The sequence below is a fragment of the Trachurus trachurus genome (assembly GCF_905171665.1).
Source record: "Trachurus trachurus genome assembly, chromosome: 14".
In the NCBI taxonomy this organism is placed as follows: domain Eukaryota; kingdom Metazoa; phylum Chordata; class Actinopteri; order Carangiformes; family Carangidae; genus Trachurus; species Trachurus trachurus.
The window spans coordinates 33149774-33168645 of record NC_139903.1 but is presented as its reverse complement, the minus strand read 5'-3'; the positions used below and the strand labels follow the sequence as shown (position 1 = coordinate 33168645).

Here is an 18872-nt window from a genome sequence, read left to right as displayed (position 1 = left end):
AGGGATATTTCAACATTTTGGCAGATTCGCCCACGGCTGCTGGGCGGAGTGATTTCAAAAGTGCAAGCAGTTCCGGGTATTTGCTTCATGTGTAGTAATGTTACATAATTATACATTATTTCATAGTGTGGTGAATGTCACAACTGTCCACCAGAGTGTTTTGGAGTTGTTTTATTGTGTATTTAGTGTGATGAGGAAAATGTGGAAATACCGTGCAGCTTGCGTACTAAAACCAGTTTGCACCAATAATTAAAGGTTATGAACCTACTGCTAAGACTATAGGAATTATGGCAATAGGCGAATTTGCCAAAATGTTGAAATATCCCTTTAACCATAGTGTTTGTTTCCACCTCTGGAGACAGATGTTGGTGAATAAAGGCACAGACTTTGATGAACTCAGTGATTCTTCTAGACTGCTAAGCAAACAGCTGCTGATGCTAGCTGGTCAGTAGTAGTAAACCTTAAAGGGATAGTAGCATTTTTTTAAGCTCCAAATAAAAACTGCGTTTTTCCTGAACTTTGAGGGGCTGGAAAAAATTATATTATAGCGAACAATGGAACTGTGTATTTTTTTCCAGGTAAAACCTCTAGGCCGTGAAAATAGGCCGTTTCTTTGGGTCTGTTCACAACACTGTATGTTGTAAATCTCTGGGCAGGGCTATTATGGGCTGGCGTTGCTAACGGGAGGAGTGCAAAGAGTCTTTTACTGCAATTAAAGTACTTAGGGGCTATTTGTAGATCATACAACCCCACTTTAAAAAAAATGCTACTATCCCTTTAAGCACCTGCAGCTCAGCAGCTGCTTCACACAGATGTTCATTCAAACTGCACAGATGTTCAGAGAAGAAGAATCCGTTTCCATCAGTGGTTTGTTTATTGCTGGTTTTACATTTATAAATAAAAACAGATGTTGAATAAAAGTGGCAGACAAGAGACTGTGTGTAGTTTACTGGGATTTCTGGGTAATGAAGTCCTCTCTTTATAAAACACACTGTGTTTATATTGACAGCTTTGTTTGTTCAGAGCAAATAAAGTTGACTTTTATGCTTAGTTTTCTACTCTAAACACAACACACACACCACACACATACACACACCAGCTGAGTTATTACTGTGTGTGTCTCCTACAGGTGAACACCAGAACAACCTCACGCTCTGAAACCGACTCTGAGACTATCTTGGTACCGGATGCTGCTCTGACTGTTGCTGTTGAGGGAACACATCACCATCAGAGCTGTAACTAACAGTTGTTGTCATTATTAAAAATCTTCTGATCTATTTCTTGTTGTACTTTTTTGTTGTTGACAAAACTCCTTGAGCTCCGTCATCTACAGACACAGATCATAAAATCCACTCTGGAGAACGACGTCATCCTCAGACAGACCAACGTTTAAAGGCTCCAGAACAATAGCTGCTGTGTGACTTGGTCCTCCGTATCCCATAATCCACTGCGTTCAGTCCTTTAACTCTTTCGCGACCACACTAATTTCTCATCACATCCGCTCAGGACCACATGTTTTTGGCTATTTGTTTACGTTTTTTCTCACGTCGAAGCAAACTCTGTACATCACCTAGAAACAAACGGTTTTCACGTGGTTGAAGAGTGACTTTCCAACGTGCTCCTCGAAAAAACAGCGAGTTTTTCCGCCGTTTCGTTCGTGAGTACGAAGGAGAAGAAGAGAGCTGGGTTTCTCCAAGAACGGAGCTCCTGCTCTAGTTTCAGAGAAAAATTGCACTTTTGTGTCAAGTGGCAATCTGCTCATTTTACCGGTACTCTGCAGTGTGGCATGTCTCCCAAATCATTTCTACGGCTAAATAAATATATTTGTAGGTAAATCTGGGGGGTGTGGCAGCGTGGAGAGCAGCGGTGCAGCGGTGTGGGTCTCTGGCCGCAGCGCAGCAGCTCCGGGACACTGCTGTGTGACTGGCCGGCGCTGAGTGCTTCGGGGCGGGGGCGGCGGCTCACAGCCCCCACTGCAGAGCGCCCGCTCTGCTGCACAGCGCCGTGAAAACAGCCGTGATAACGGGCTTTCAGATCTGAGTCTCCAAACCAGAAACGTTTGTAACAGCACCGGACAAAGTCGCCAGATTTGTCGCTAGTCGCTTGACAAAAAAAGTCGCCAAGAGGGTTTGGAAAGACACCAGATTCAGCGAGAAAGTGGCAACACTGTAGCCGACAGCCGCACAGCGCTGCACGCCGTCCCCAGAGCAGCATTCAAGGAGAACGATTACTCAAACAAAACCAAGATCACACAGTTTATAAAAAACATTATGATTTGATTGTAGTTTAAAACAGTTTTACATATCAGAGGACTACCATATTCACACACAGGGTACCTCAGAGTGTCTATTATCCTAATCTGTAAAAAAAAAAAAAAAAAAAAAGGTTTAGACGAGTTAACTCGTCAATGGTCGCGAAAGAGTTAACAGTCCAATCTGGCTGACTCTGGCGTCGACTGTTGTTGTTGTTTTGGGGTTAAAGGCTGACCTGCCCCCTAGTGGAGAAGTTGAGCCATGGTGTAGATCAGTGAGGTTGAGCTACAGGGGAATGAGACCACAAGGCTAGGGCTAACAACTGCAGTGTTATCTACAGCATCTAAGCTCGATCGATCTCTGAGTTCACACTGACTGGCTGAGCTGGAGGTTCCAGACGTCCTTCATGTCCTGATGACATATGTAGCCCCCCCCCCCCCCCCCCCCAGTGGGTCCACGTCCCCTGATGATGCTAACACACAGCTTCCTATATGAACATGTTTCCTGTGGCCACTGTTTCAATCTGGGTGCAGGCATCAAACTTGTGACAGACTTTTTGGCATCAAAATAGATAAAACAGACAAATATAGAGATGCTGATTTCAGCATGTGCATTGAAAGAGAAAATTAAACAAGAAATAAAACATAAAAAAGTCAAATTTCTCTACTTCTACTTCCTCCTGTTTCTCTGGACTCAGCAAAAAAGACCAAACAAAATATTTGCCAAAAAAGTTGAATAAAAGCAGATCAAGCCTTTTAAAAATGCTTCTTTTTCCTTGGAGCCGCTGCCTCCTCACGTGAAGAGGGTTAAAGTCTCATCAGTGGAAGCAGGTGAGATGTTCATGTTCAGTGACGTCCCTGCTTCTTCTTAAAGATCTTGTTGAAGGCGTGTCTCCGCCGGCTGCCTGACGACTCGCTCTCCTCTCCTCCGTTCTCCGCCACCGGACTCCTCCTGGCCGGGGGGTGGACGCCCGTCCCCCGGCCGCTGCCCAGCGAGCCGGACGAGCCCGAGGTGGAGAAGAGGAGAGGGCCGTCGGCGGCGTCGGGGGAGATGCAGAGGGAGCGGGTGGAGCAGGAGGAGGCCAGGACCTCGGCGGGGCCCCTCAGCTCCCCCAGGCTGGAGCTCTTCTCCAGACCCCCTCCTCCTCCTCCCCCTCCCCCCGCCAGCCCAGAGCCCGGGCCCTGCTGGGGGTGCAGCCTGGACGACAGGAGGAAGGGCTTGGAGCTGTACAGGCCTCGGGATTCACCAGGGGCCAGAGGGAGGGAGGAGTCCGAGTCCGAGCGGTTCATGATGTCCCTGACAGAGAGAACAACGTCAGACGGCTGACAGAGGCTAACCTGATCTCAGAGCATTCCACTAAAACAACCTCTGTGCAGTTAAAGGACAATTCCGGGCAAATTCAACTCGGGGGTGTATTTTCCTATCATTTTAGGTCTAAAAGAAGGAATCTGAAGATGTTCAGTTTAATTGCTCCTGTTTTGCGGTAGTTGTGTCTGTCCCCGCATCGCCACGGCAGCAATGAATGGGAGCGGATGCAAGTTCTGCTGCTTAGGCTGTTTACATCCCTCAAAGCCACAGACAGCGTCAGATGATGACTCAAACATGCACCAAGAAGTTTATTTACTTCAAGCAAGCCGACATGTTTGTAAAACTAGATCTAATTCAAAGTCTCACAGACTTCTCGTGCATCCTATCCCTAGTGATTATTTTTAATCATTGTGTTGTAATATATTGTTGTTGTTGTTTTTTAGGGTGCCCATTGTCATCTGGCCGGGGACTACAGCAGGATATTAGCCCTGCTGGCTAAAGCTGCCCTTTTTACTGTATTTGATGCAGTTGATTAATTGGGACTGTCCACGTACAATAAAACAATAAATTAAATTAAATTAAATTAAATTAAATTAAATGTTTGAGTCGCCATCTGACGCTGTCTGTGGAAAAAATTGCCTAAGCAGCGGAACTTACATCCACTCCCATTCATTGCTGCCGTGGCGATGCGGGGACAGACACAACTACCGCAAAACAGGAGCAATTAAACTGAAAATCTTCAGATTCCTTCTTTTAGACCTAAAATGTTAGGAACATACAGCCCCGAGTTGAATTCGCCTGGAATTGTCCTTTAAAGTGCTAATTATATGGTTTACAAAGTAGTGACCTGGGCTACATGCTAACATCACTTTTAGCACATACAATGCTCACCATCTTAAAGGAATAGTTCAACATTTTGGCAAATTGGCCCATTGCCATAATCTCTATAGTCATAGCAGTAGGTTCGTTACCTTTAATTGTTGGTCCAAGCTATTTTTAGAACGGCGGAGCAGAGCTGCAAGCTGCTCAAAGCTACACTAGAGAGGCTCACGGGATTTCTTGGTTTCCCTCATCAAACTCATCAAATACACAATCCAACAACTCCACAACGCTCTGGTGGACAAGTTGTGACCTGCACATTCACCACGCTATGAGATAATAACACAACGTTACCAGACAGAGTTGTTTTAGAGAGAAATTCATGCACAACCGTGTCCATTAGCCTCCTTAGCGTAGCTCTGAGCAGCTCGCCAATCTGCTCCTTCTGCTTCTAAAAATAGCTTGCACCGACAAATAAAGGTAACAAACCTACTGCTATGGCTATAGTGAATAGTGATTATGGCAATGGGGCAATTTGCCAAAATGTTGAACTATTCCTTTAACTCAGCTTGTTAGCATGCTAACCTAATTGTCAACTGGTTTAAAGGTAGAGTCTGGAGGTTTGTTCGTTGAAGTTTGTGAAAAAAAACATTCAAACTGGGCCCCTCCTCTTGGGCTCAATTGTGCAGCCTCCTGCCCCTGACAGCAGCATCAGCAGCAGTTGTCAGGACTGAAAAGAAAAGGAAAGGAGCGGTGGACAGATACCTGGCTGTCACCGACAACGGAAACCTCCAGTGTTATGCTGTAATGAGTGGGAGGGCTGTTGTGGTGAGCTGGGCTAGCGAGTGTTAGCGGTGGCAGATAGCATCCACCACTAGCACTCGCTAGCATCCGGGACAGCTAGTGGGGCTAGCAGCCCTCCTACTCGTGCTGCACGGAGCTTCAACTGAGCTCTGTCATTGGCTGGAGAGAAAAGAAGACTCTCCACCCAGAAGCGTCCCCGTGAACAGCGAAACAAAGCAAGACACCAAAATAGCGGCAGGGGGAGGGGGCTCTGCAGACACAGCCCCCACCACACAGGACTAGAAGCCCATAGGTGATGATTAAGACGGATTTCATTTGTATAAGTCTAGCGTTTATTTTTGAGCAAAAACCTCCAGACTCTACCTTTAAAGGTTGGAACAAACTCTAAATTAGCCTCCTCATGCTCCACCAGGTTACCATGTCACAACTCATAGCTGCTGCACTGTGGTTGATCACAGCTCTACACATTATCAGTATTGTTTTAAAGGGACAACAAGGAGTTTCTCCATCAGCAGAACGAAAAATTCCGCGACAATACCCATAAATGGGCCCATAAATATACTGTTTTGTCTATCGTTATTTTGTTATTATTAGTGGTGGTGGAAATGCTGGGCGAGCCGACCAGCGTTTCTTTACTTTCGGTTTCGTGGCGAGTCATGAGAATAACGCCGCCGAATCTCCGTTTATGGTCGGAACTACAACAGAATCTGATCGTCTTCGAACCTCTGACTTTAATTCTTGATGAATGAAAACATGAGTCTGTCTTGCGCCGGTCAAAGAATTTCACGGTGCGCGGAGGCTCATAAATGTAGTGTGAAAACGCTTCGCTTTTCCAAAACTCCTCGTTGTCCCTTTAACAACACAATAACAAACAATAAAAAACAATGCAATGATTGGACAATGCAAAGGTTCAAAGTTATGGATTAAAAAATAAGCACAGTTAGAAAAGTTAGTGAGAAGAGTGAGAGAGGACGAGGTGATGGAATGAGATCCATGACTGTTAAAGGATAAATAAGTAATGAAACAAAAGATCATGTCAAAATGTTCAGAAGAGATGTGGCTTGTGAAAAATGAGTCCAATATTTACTTGAGTTACTCTGGGGCGAAAGAATCGACCATAATCTGTGTTCACGCTCACTTTTCTCATTGGAGTCAATAGACTCAAGACTGCTGCTGGTCTCCTAAAGGGGCGTATACAGGAAGCTGACTCGTCATGGAGGGGTCTTGGTTTCTAAACCGTCTTTGATGAAACTGTTGGTCTGATTCATTCACATGTAGACCTGGTATGAAGACTCAAGACTGGGATCACACTCATACAACAAGCCCACCCCATTAAACAGTGAACTTTGACCCTGAGAGATGAACTCACACAGCCTGGATCCTGACCTGTGTATCTCTGTTAGATATGGTTGGTCATGAATTAGACGCGAGTTCTTCAGCTGTGTTGAGTTAGTTCGTCAGTATCTTTTGAACAGTTGTGCGGGGGAGGGGAGGTACCCGAAGCTGCCGGAGCGACAGCGCTGCCTCCGGTTTGTCACAGCGCCCCCCGCAGGCGGGAGACTGGACGCATCCACAGAGTGGAAACAGGAAGATCGAAAGAGCAGAGCAGAGAAGTGGGCGGTGGCCTCAGTGTGGGAGGAGGCGGAGCCAGAGGGAGGAGGGGAGAAGGACAGGACAGGAGGGAGAGGAGGGGAGGCAGGGCCGATGGAGGGGTGAGACAGAGAGGAAGAGAGAGAGGGGAAGGGCACGGGCAGGAACTCCAGCTGGCCAATGGAGCGGCTGCGATTCTGCCGGGCATGGCCGCTGGGAGGGCGCGACGCCGTGAACAAGCCACGCCCCTCTGGTTGAGGCAAGTCTCGTCCTTCAACCAACCTCTGAGAACTGAAGGCCAGAGCGGGGTCTCCCATCCTCTGTCGCATGGGCATCAGACTCTGGGCTGCAGGAGAGGGAGGGAGGTTGAGAAAGTTAGACTGAGTTGGGAGCTTTATTTTGAAAATCAGAAACGTGAACAGAAAAGTTCAGCTCATAACAGAGAGCAGATTCAAAGAGCAGTGTGACAAACTGATCACAGCTTCATCATCAGCACAGAGACATAGTCCTTACATTTCAGTCATTTTATCTTTTGGAGGTTTATTTTGAAATCTGCCTCTGCCTCTTGTTGTGACATCACAAAGTCACAGAAATCCTGATCCTGCTTTAACACAAACATCTACCTTTATACTGTATGGAGCTTTAACACAAACATCTACCTTTATACTGTATGGAGCTTTAACACAAACATCTACCTTTATACTGAATGGAGCTTTAATATAACATCTACCTTTATACTACTGAAGATATGGAAGCAGTTTTCTCCTTGTAAATAACGTATAGCTAATGAAGTGAAGCCTCTAATGTCGATATGATATTTGAGGACAGAACAGCAACCTGGTTCTTAGAGCAGCTGCAGACCTGTGAGTGGAGGTTAGTGAGGAAACAGCTGTTAACACGTGTCTGCACACAGTGAGGAGGAAGAGGAGGAGGAGGAGGAGGAGGAGGAGGAGATTGTGAAGTGTGAACTCCTCTGGAAAACATCTGGACAGCTGTGTGATGTGACCGTACTGAGGAAGGAAGGTGGAGGAGAAGGAGGAGGAGTGAAAGGAGGAGTCACATGGACAGCTGCCGTCCGTCACGTTCAGACACGTCTGAGGTTTGGAAAAGTTTGAAGTTAACAAAGCTTCATTAGCTTCATTAGCTCTGTTAGCTTCACAGTGAGCTGGATTGTTCAGTTTAAACCTCAAACACAGACAAACTGTCTGATCTTTGACCTCTTGCAGATGTTCATGTGATGCCTCCTGTGATTGATTCATATCTCTGCACGGGAGGTGGCTCACACCTCTGTTTCCATGGCAATAGACAGATCTTTGTGGGACGTTTGGATCAAATTCAGTTTTGTTTTACCTTTTCTTTTCTGTACCTCAACAATTTCATTAAATGTAATTCAATCTGCACCTTCATTGAAATCATCAAATTTCAGATTTTTTTGGGGAACACTGAAGTGTTTCCTGTCTGCAGGGAAACAAAAACAAAAGAAAAAGCATGAATTCATTTAAAAGAGAAAAAATAATGATCAAAATGTATATATACATATACATATATACTATATATATATTTTTTTTTTTTTCTTTTTTTTTTTTTCTTCATTTTGAGTAAGAAAGAAAATGACATAAAATGTCTTTATCAATTAATCAACAAAAAATAACGTCTCTGTTCTTTTTCTTTTGTCCCTGCTGGTTTTGGAGGCATCGTTCAGAGGTATGGATCAGAAAGAGGCAGAGGCCAAAAGAGGGAGGGGCCAACCGGAGTGTTTCCATGGTGACTGGGTGTCTGCGATGCCACTCAGGGGCCAGAGGTCGCTCACTCGCCGGTCCATCTGCCATGCTGCGTCTGGGAGGAGCCAATCAAGAGAGAGATGCCAAATAAAGAGGGGACGGTGGTCTGTGTGTGTTGTGTTGAATGAACCTCAAGTCATCAGCTGATCAGCTGGTCAGTGACGCTGTCAGGTGATTAAAGGACGAGATCTCATCACATTCCTGCATCACTGTCGACATACACACACACACCAACACACCACATCCTGTCACTTCCTGTCTCTGCCTCTCAACTCAGGTTAATAAACAGCTGCTCACTGTTAGAATGTCACTTCTGTCATTTGTCAAAAACTGAAGCTGTAAATAAAGTTTGAGTTCAGATCTTTGACCAGCTGGAGAATATGTTCATATTGATCTAATGATGTGATGAACAACAGAAGGTAGAGAGATACTGCACCGACTACCAGACCATGTTGGCTCGGAGTGAACTCACGCCACCTGCTGGTTCCTCTAAAGGTTCAGTCCTTCTGGGATCTTACTGAATTCAGGTTTTTGGTTGAAGTTGAACCAGATGCTAAATAAGGTCCTGATTTTTTGGTATTCACACCAGGCAATGTACGTGAGATGGGGTGATTTTACATCTGCCCCCTTCAACGTAGGCAATGGAGTTAGGCAGGCGAGTATTTTATCTCCATTTCTTTTTAATATTTATATGGATGAGTTATCCAACCAGCTAAACAGTTGCAGAACAGGCTGTATGGGTGGAGACACTATTATAAACCACCTGATGTATGCAGATGATCTGGTCGTCCTGTGTCCATACAGTGCTGTCCTTCAACAGTTACTCAGAGTATGTTCTCAATATGGCTCTGACTTTGACATTCAATTTAATGGGAAAAAGAGCAACATCATGAAGCAAGGAAGACAATAAATGATCATTTCCTGTCTTCTCTCTCTCTGGTACTGTCCTTAAAACATGCCAAGAAGTTAAATATCTAGGACATTATTTGAGTGATGACCTGTCTGATGATAGGGATATTCAAAGATAATGTCGTATGATGTATGCACAGGCTGATATGCTGAAGAGAAAATTTAGTATGTGCTCGTTGCCTGTCAAGATCACTCTTTTTAAAACTTTCTGCACTCCAATGTATACTGCCCACTTGTGGCAGCATTACAAAAGGAGTGTTGCTGTGTTTACATGTCCTGCTGTACTCAGGAACCTCATGTTCAGCTGTGTAGAATATCTGAATCACCCAACAGCATCGTTTCTGCCCTGAGTACGGTCAGGTTCACCTCAAGGCTCTGCAGGCACTGGCGTTCTAGCTTGGATGTAAATACGTGATATTTTGGAATATCTGTCTGTTGTGTGTATGTGTGATTTTTTTTTTTTTTTTTTTATTGTTCTATGGACCGCTGCTGTGTCCGAAATAAAGTATTGAATTGAATTGAATTGAATTGAATTGAATTGAATTGAATTGAATTGAATTGAATTGAAGGTCTGAAACTTACTGTATTTGATGGGGACCGTTTCCAGTGGGGGGTTAGTTCTTGTTTGAGGTGTGAGTGAGTCTAAATTAGTGGTTACCAAACTTTTCACACTCCCGTACCCCTTCACACATTCGACCTCTAGCCATGTACCCCCTGCTCTTATGCACATTATATTTTAATTTTGATTTTTGTAACCAGAGCTCAACTTTCTTCAACTTTATCTTAATCTCAATCTTTATCTTTATCTTATTAAAGTATTATGAAATGTGTGACGGAGCGCAGGTCCTTCATCCCTGCAGCTGTCAGACTCCACAGTAAGAGCTGCTCTCAGCACTAAACAGAATTCAAATGTGCAAAAATATTTCTATTTTTTCTTATTTATTATTTTGACTTAATCACAACATGAATCATACTCTATTACAAATACTGCTTTCTTTTGACTGCTATTGCTACAGTATCTGCTAATTCTTATCTGTCTTATACATGTCTCTGCTGTTGTCTGCTGCTGCTCCCTGTAAATTTCCCCACGCTGGGGCAAATAAAGCATTATTTTATCTTATCTTATTTAGTTGCAGAGCCCCACTGGAATCCAAGATAAAGTTCATTCAGGCCAGATAAATATCAATATATCATATCAATAAGATCTAGTTTGATCTTCAGACTCACATTGCAACGTCCCAGGAGACAGGATGTCCTCGTCCATGTCGTCCAGGTCGTCTGAGAGGAGCAGGTGCTGGGGGGTCGGAGGTCTCAGGCCGAGGAAGGCCGGGTCCAGGTTGAGGACTGCGGCCAGAGCACCCAGACCAGGGTTGTGGACCACAGAGAAACCTGTCAAAGACTCAATCTGCTGCCAGCGGTGCAGCTTCTCCCGCAGGGCCGCCGTCACCTCGGCCAGGGCCTGTCTGATGGGGGGGGGGGGGCATCAAGTCATCTACTGCACTGTTTAGGTTATTGGATGTTTCACTCGAATTGAAACTTTGTTTTAAAGGTACAATATGTAAGAATGTGGCCAAAATTGTTGCTGCAGTCAAATTCAAAACACAGCAGCATTGTCCCCCCTCCCCCTCCCCTACCCCCCAGACTCCAGGTTGCCAGACAGCGACGCGGTAACCTCCACTCTGCTCACTCAGTCAGTCTGAAAGTCTCAAAGCAGAGTAAAAAGCTCAATATTCATCAACAACCTCACTGTTTTATTGCTCTGACTCACAGTAACTACGAGCGGAGTTCACGTCACTCAGGTGATCTGCAAGTTATTGTTACATTCACCGCTCCGACGCTGTGTCTGCAGCGCTGACACACACACACACAGACAGACACGCACATACAGACACACACACTGTAACCCCGCATCCGGAGCCCGTGCGTGTTATTCACGCCGTCTACGGCGACTCCGCGGATGTGCCCGCAAAACGCGCATCTCTATGAGCCAACATATGAGCCGCTCCGTTTCTCCTCCACTTTCTGACGTCGGATCATAAAACATGACGACCGGAGACAGGCGACATGTTCACCATCACTTCATTTACCATCGGCTCCATTTCGCCATATTTCCTCCCTCTTTTCTAACTTTCACTTGGTAATTCTTCCCTTTAGCTTTAGCTTTAGCAGCAGCTCAAACTAACTAGTGGGTCATTATCAAAATACGGTGAAAAACATGTCCCTGCACTTTCCAGACACACAAATGCTTGAAAATTTAAAAAGATCATCCACTTTAAACCAAAATTATGTAATTTAAAACCATTTTAAATGATGATGATAATTTCAGTTTATATATTTACTGTTTTGTTTTATTTTTTTCAGTTTTAATTTCCTTTGTATCTAAAAAAACACTTGTCCCACTGCCATGGTTCAACGCTATTGGACAGTGTAAAAATATTTCCTCTTTTTTGTTAAAAAAAAAAAAAAAGTGGTCAATAATGAGCAAACACTGGGCTTAATATATGAATAAAATTAAATCTAAATTGGCTGTTTAATAATAAAAATATTTTTAAAAGAATTCTGTCCTTCGATTTGGTGTCATTGGTGTTACTGGTATCACAGACCATTATTTTGAAAGGTTAAGAACATGTAAGAGAACTCCCAAGGTCAGAAAGAAGAAGAAGAAAAAGAGCCATTTAAGACAATACATTGTGAGTGTCTCTTTCATGAGTAAAAAGTAAGATATTTCCAATTAAAATGTCATTTTTCAATGTGGTTCTTTTTTTGTGTCATTGGTGTTACATTGATTTGCGCTATAATGGCACCAATGACAGAAAACTCAATACGTTTGATAGATGAAAAAAAAAGAAAAATATTATAGTTGTCCATTATAGTTGGTAACATGGTCAACATGCTAATAAATAGTTCCCACTAAATTAAATTTGTGAAAACTGAATTAAAATTTTTTGCTTTTTTGACTCGGAAAATCACCGTATTTTGATAATGACCCTAGTATGCTCACAACAGCAAGCTGTGTATTAAACGGCAGAGCGACAAGCCGCTTATTTCTACCGTGTGATATCAAGCAAATATGACCATAACAACCGATAATAGAACACAATCTTTTTTTTCACGATCTCCTTTCATCTCCCAGCCGTAGCTGCAGCTCAGTGGAAGCTTAACTGGCAACCCGGAGTCTGAAACGCCACAGACGCTGTGACAGGGAGAGAGCGCTGGGTGGCGACACAAGCCAACCATAGAAATTCAAAACATAAACATGATTTGCGGTCTGCAAAAAAAATGTTTTAATGCGAATATCTTGGCTGTAGGATTGTTGTTGGTGAGTTCAGTATGTTATATGAACATTATTCCTGAGTCTCTCTGACATATTAGGACGATTTTACAACCAGTTGCTTTAGATTTCTTACATACTGTACCTTTAATTCAGGAGCTAATTTACTGCAGGGTTCAGTGGTTATAGAGGTGCTACTGTTGGGTCAGTGGAAAGATCTTGTTTGATCTTGTCAGAACATTGAAGTCTTACACATGGTTCTAGAACTCCACCAGGAGTTTCTAGGGTTCTCCTGAGGTTCTAACGTTCACTGAGATGGATCTACATGTGGTTTTGGAAGTTTTAGTGATAGATAACAAGGTTCTAGTCAATAACCACTAGAATCTAGTGGTTATTGAGGAGCTCCTCAGAACTGTCCAGGATGACTAAGGTCCAGGATGATCCTGGGCTTGTTTAGAAAGTTTAGGGAGGTTTTATGAAATGTTTCAGTCCTTATCAAGAAGATACTAGTGGTCTTTGAGGAGGCTGTAGTGAACAGTGGGGAGTTCATAGGCTGTGTTCGAAATCATCCACTCACTCACTCCCTATCCACTACATCATGTATATGATATAGTGGACTACATCATGTACACGATGTAGGGAACGACGGGAGGAGAATTCGGACACTACACAGTAATTTTCTATCAGCAGATGCGCCAGGTGTTGCTGTGATGGAAGCAGACGCGCCGAGAATCATGTAAACAAACCATGGATGTATGAAACAAACCGGACACATAAAAATAAAATAATAAAAACCAGACACTTGCGGGAACATTTTAGGATGTGATTCTGTCTGGTTGTGTTACTCGGACAATAAACTGTTGAAATATCGGAAGTTTGGTTTGGTAAACTACTGTTGTGTGTCCCGACCGTGAGCAGTTAACGGCTCTGTGGCTATGCTCTGTGGCTATTAGCTTAGCTCGTCAGATCGTATTTACTGCATATTCTACTACAGTTTCTTAATTAGATTGATGTAATGCTGCCTGTTAATGTTGGGATGCTGCTGCCAAACTCCTGCTCCTCGGGCGAGGCAAACGGAGCGAAGGCAAATACGTCTGAGGAGGTTTTTTTTGGTAAATTGCCTAAATAAATCGTAGCTAACATGCTAATTAGCTTCCTCTTCTTCTCTCGCAAAACACGACCGCATTGCATTGTGGGATACGGGAGTAGAAAGTAGTGTACATCGCTTGTTCACTCAATTTTGAGGTGCATTGTGGGTGTTTTGTCATCCACTACATAGTGGATGAAATTAATCGCGGAGAATTCGAACAACACTACAAAATGGCGAACACACTATATAGTGCACTACATCCGTGATAGGGGGTGATTTACAACACAGCCATAGTGTTCTTTTAGAGCCATTGTCACCAACCCATCAATTGTGATTAACTGATCGAACTTGGAGATTTTAGGTGTACTGTAGCACCCGAAATGAAAGAAGAACAAAAGCTACAATTTCCCTCCACAATGGGACAAGGTATTTGTTTCTACTTTGATGAAAGACAAGTCCTTGAGGTCATGTGTATTCATGTGTTTTAGTGTCTGTTAATGTCATACACAGCTAGGTCAAAGGTTGGGGTCGAAGGTCACTCACTTTGCAGTAAGGATCTTATGGTCGACGTCATCCAGCGAGGAGCTGTGAGCCACATGAAACGTCCCGAACAGAGAACTCCTCTTCTTCTTGATCTTCTCTGCCTGAAGCACCATCACCATCACCATCATCATCATCATCATCATCATCATCATCATCATCATCATCACCATCACCATCACCATCACCATCACCATCATCATCATCACTCATCGTCATCGTCATCGTCACCGTCACCGTCACCATCACCATCACCATCACCATCACCATCACCATCACCACCACCACCATCACCATCACCATCACCATCACCATCACCATCATCACCATCACCATCACCATCACCATCACCATCATCACCATCACCATCACCATCACCATCACCATCACCATCATCATCATCATCATCATCATCATCATCATCATCATCATCATCATCATCACCATCATCATCACCATCATCATCATCATCATATTAGTTCAATAGCTTAACATCAGCTCACTGGTTTAAACCCAGCTTCATTTTAACATGTTAAGCTGAGCATCCTCAGCTCAGAAGTTTAATGTTAACTTGTTAGTTTAACACAGCACAACTAAATAGCTCACATTAGCCTGTTAGCTTAAAGGGATATTTCAACATTTTGGCAAATTCACCTATTGCCATGATAATCCCTATAGTCACAGCGGTAGGTTCATTACCTTTAAAGCTTCAGTTGGTAACAATTATTCAGTCATATTTGCTGGAACTGTCACTATATTCTGATAGTCGGACATTAAATGGGTAGTTTAGGACAAAATCCAACTCCAATGGCTCCACCTACAGCCTGGAATCGTATTTGCCAAAAAAAAAGCGCCCGACTTGGTCTGAAATTTCAAGATGATACACAGTCAGCTCCCTTGTTTCACCTCTGTCAACCCCCTCCCTCCCTCCACACACACAAGAAGAGTGTTTCATGGTGAGAGAGACGTGAGATTGTTTTGGAGTCTCCGGTTGCTATGGATATGGTACGTCTTTTGTGGGTGTGTTTATGGCTACTTATTGGCTATCTAAGTTCATAAAGGGACCTGACAGAGTATTGTCTTGAAATTTCCGACCAAGTCGCGGAGTTTACTTTCACTTTCGTCAACTTACCAACTGGAACTTTAATTGTCGGTGCAAGCTGTTTTTAGATCGGCGGGGCAGAGCCGTGAGCTGCTCAGCTAACACAACGGAGGCTCATGGTATTTCCACGTTTCCCTCATCCAACTAAATACACAATCCAACAACTCCACAACGCTCTGGTGGACAAGTTGTGACCTGCACATTCACCACGCTATGAAATAGTAACGTATAATGTAACATTACGACACATGAAGCAAATACTTAGAACTACCTGTGCTTTTTAAATCACTCCGCCCAGCAGCCGTGTCTGGAATGTAGTTCCAGTTACACATTTGCCTCGAAAACAACTTTGTCTCATGTTACATTATTATATCATATTGTGAATATGCAGGTCACAACTTGTCCACCAGAGCGTTTTGGAGTTGTTGGATTGTGTATTTGATGAGTTTGATGAGGGAAAGGCGAAAATATCACACGCGTGTAGAGCTCACGTCTCTGCCCCGCTGATCTAAAAACAGCTTGCACTGACAATTAAAGGTAATGAACCTACTGCTATGACTATAGGGATTATGGCAATAGGCCAATTTGCCAGAATGTTGAAATATCCCTTTAACATAATCATTCATGTAATCTGGCTAGAATAACATTAGCTCAAGAGATGAATGTTAGCGCTATTGATTAAAGCAGAAGTAAGCGATCCGGTGGTTTTGTGTAACTTCCTGTCAGCAGATGGAGTTAGCAGTCCCCGCCCTCGTCCCTACGTCACCACATTCACGCGCATCCCTTGGCTGCACACACAGAGAGGACCGCCCCTTTATGCCGTTCTCTCTCATTGGATAAAGGTTGTAGGATACAAGGAAAGTTTTCTCCTGGGCTTACAGCAGAGCAGAGTGACTGACAGACCCGTGTTTCAGACCAAACACTCTATAGAAGTGATTGCTGTCGGAAGATACAACTATTTAAGACTTATATTAACACAAATATCCCGCTTACTTCTGCTTTAACTCCAGCATATCCTTCCCTTGTGTGTGTGTGTGTGTGTGTGTGTGTGTGTGTGTGTGTGTGTGTGTGTGTGTGTGTGTGTGCTCCTCACCCCCTCCCTGGCCTGCAGCAGCTGTCTCTCTGCACTCTGTTTCTTGATGTTGTAGTACTGAACTTCAATCTCGTGGGTTAGCTGCAGCCACGACTGCAGAGCCTCCGGCAGCGCCCAGTGAGCCCGCGACTCCAGCTCCCGCTCCGCCTTCCTCAGTGCCATACGCACCTGCAACACACACACACACAGGATGAATCCATCCACCTGGAGACTTGTGGCGTGTGGTGGGGTGTCGCCACGGGGACCGTGGTGGCGGTGGGCGTGGCCTACCTGCTCCAGCTCCTCCTCGGCGTACCTCTGGCGGCTCCTCTCGTTCCCCGTTCCCTCTCGGAGATCTCGGAGACGCTGAGCTTCCTGTTTGGCCGAGTCGATCTCGATCCTCAGCTCCTCCTCCACCTTCACCTTCTCCACCTGGACGCTGCGCTGCTCCTCCTGAGCCTGCTGCAGCCTGCACACACACAGCACACTGGCTCTATCACACCTGTTTACCTGTGTGTACCAGCACTTATCTGTAGTAGTGTGTAAGAGCATGCATATGTGCACCAGTGTGTACATATGTGCACCAGTGTGTAACAGTGTGTACCTATGTGCACCAGTGTGTACATATGTGCACCAGTGTGTAACAGTGTGTACCTATGTGCACCAGTGTGTAACAGTGTGTACCTATGTGCACCAGTGTGTAACAGTGTGTACCTATGTGCACCAGTGTGTAACAGTGTGTATCTATGTGCACCAGTGTGTAACAGTGTGTAACACTGTGTACATATGTGCACCAGTGTGTACCTATGTGCACCAGTGTGTAACAGTGTGTACCTATGTGCACCAGTGTGTAACAGTGTGTAACAGTGTGTACCTATGTGCACCAGTGTGTAACAGTGTGTAACAGTGTGTACCTATGTGCACCAGTGTGTAACAGTGTGTAACAGTGTGTACCTATGTGCACCAGTGTGTAACAGTGTGCAACACTGTGTACATATGTGCACCAGTGTGTACCTATGTGCACCAGTGTGTAACAGTGTGTACCTATGTGCACCAGTGTGTAACAGTGTGTACCTATGTGCACCAGTGTGTACCTATGTGCACCAGTGTGTAACAGTGTGTACCTATGTGCACCAGTGTGTAACACTGTGTACATATGTGCACCAGTGTGTAACAGTGTGTACCTAATGTGTGTACCTGAGGTTCTGTGCTGTTATTTTCAGTGTCAGATTGATAATTTAATTATTTAATGAGTATTAGTGCCAGCAGAGGGAGCTGTGACACAGTCTGTGACCGTGTGTGTGTGTGTGTGTGTGTGTGTGTGTGTGTGTGTGTGCTATTTTGATAGAATGAAAGGAACGCACACAAACTCCAGTGCTGAGGGAATAAAGAGAGGAACTAGAGTTGATGCTTCACTTGATCCCCATGGATCTGCTGTGTGTGTGTGTGTGTGTGTGTGTGTGTGTGTGTGTGTGTGTGTGTGTGTGTGTGTGTGTGTGTGTGTGTGTGTGTGTGTGTGTGTGTGTGTGTGTGTGTGTGTGTGCGTGTCTCTGTATGTTTATTATATGTGTGTATGTGTGTGTGAGTTTACTTTCAATGTGTGTGTGTGTGTCTGTAACAGTATATCTGTCCTCAGCATGTCAGCACCTGTTTGACTGTGATTTACTGTCGGTGACACTGACACACAGCAGCAGTACTCACGGAGTAGCCTACTCACAGGACTCCACATGGGAGTACCATGAGTTGTAGTAATATTTGTGTGGAAACAAATCTGTTGAACAATATAGTATGTAGTAGTATAGTATTACTGTAACACTGGTATCTGTACTGCACTGTAAACAATAGTAGCAGTAACAGCTGTAGTGCTAGAAGTAACAGTAGTAATAACACTAGTATTACTGGAAGCTGTAACAGTACCAGTAGGAATAATGCTGTTAATTGTAGTATTAGTCACTTAACAGTAACCATAGCAACAGGATTACTGTGGGTACTCATAACCAAAGTAACAGCCAACAGTTGTAGCGGTACAGAGAAGTGTGTGAAGTAAAACAACATGTTTCAACATGTCACTGTGTGTGTGTGTGTGTGTGTGTGTGTGTGTGTGTGTGTGTGTGTGTGTGTGTGTGTGTGTGTGTGTGTGTGTGTGTGTGTGTGTGTGTGTGTGTGAGCACCATGAGCTGCGGCTATTCTTTGTCCATATAAGGACTTCAGACAGAAAGCTTCAGCAAAGACTGTCCACACACACACACACACACCACACACACACACACACACACACACACAGTAGATGGGCTGTTTCCTCTCATGCTGATGAAAGCTTCATGTGTAATTATG

At 44.3% G+C, this 18872-nt stretch overlaps 1 protein-coding gene across 1 annotated transcript in view; it reads right to left on the bottom strand.

The window, feature by feature from the left end:
• Positions 1-2328: 2328 nt before the first annotated feature.
• Positions 2329-18872, bottom strand: part of LOC310997584 (stromal interaction molecule 1-like) — a 42011-nt gene continuing 25467 nt past the window's right edge. Inside the window, exons 8-14 of the mRNA XM_083987337.1 lie at positions 16830-17007; positions 16560-16727; positions 14368-14468; positions 10691-10926; positions 8523-8609; positions 7056-7119; positions 2329-3548 (exon numbers count right to left, since the gene is read on the bottom strand). Coding sequence (XP_083843463.1) covers positions 3098-3548; positions 7056-7119; positions 8523-8609; positions 10691-10926; positions 14368-14468; positions 16560-16727; positions 16830-17007 — 1285 coding nt within the window. The 3' untranslated portion in view covers positions 2329-3097. The remainder of the gene's footprint in view (positions 3549-7055; positions 7120-8522; positions 8610-10690; positions 10927-14367; positions 14469-16559; positions 16728-16829; positions 17008-18872) is intronic.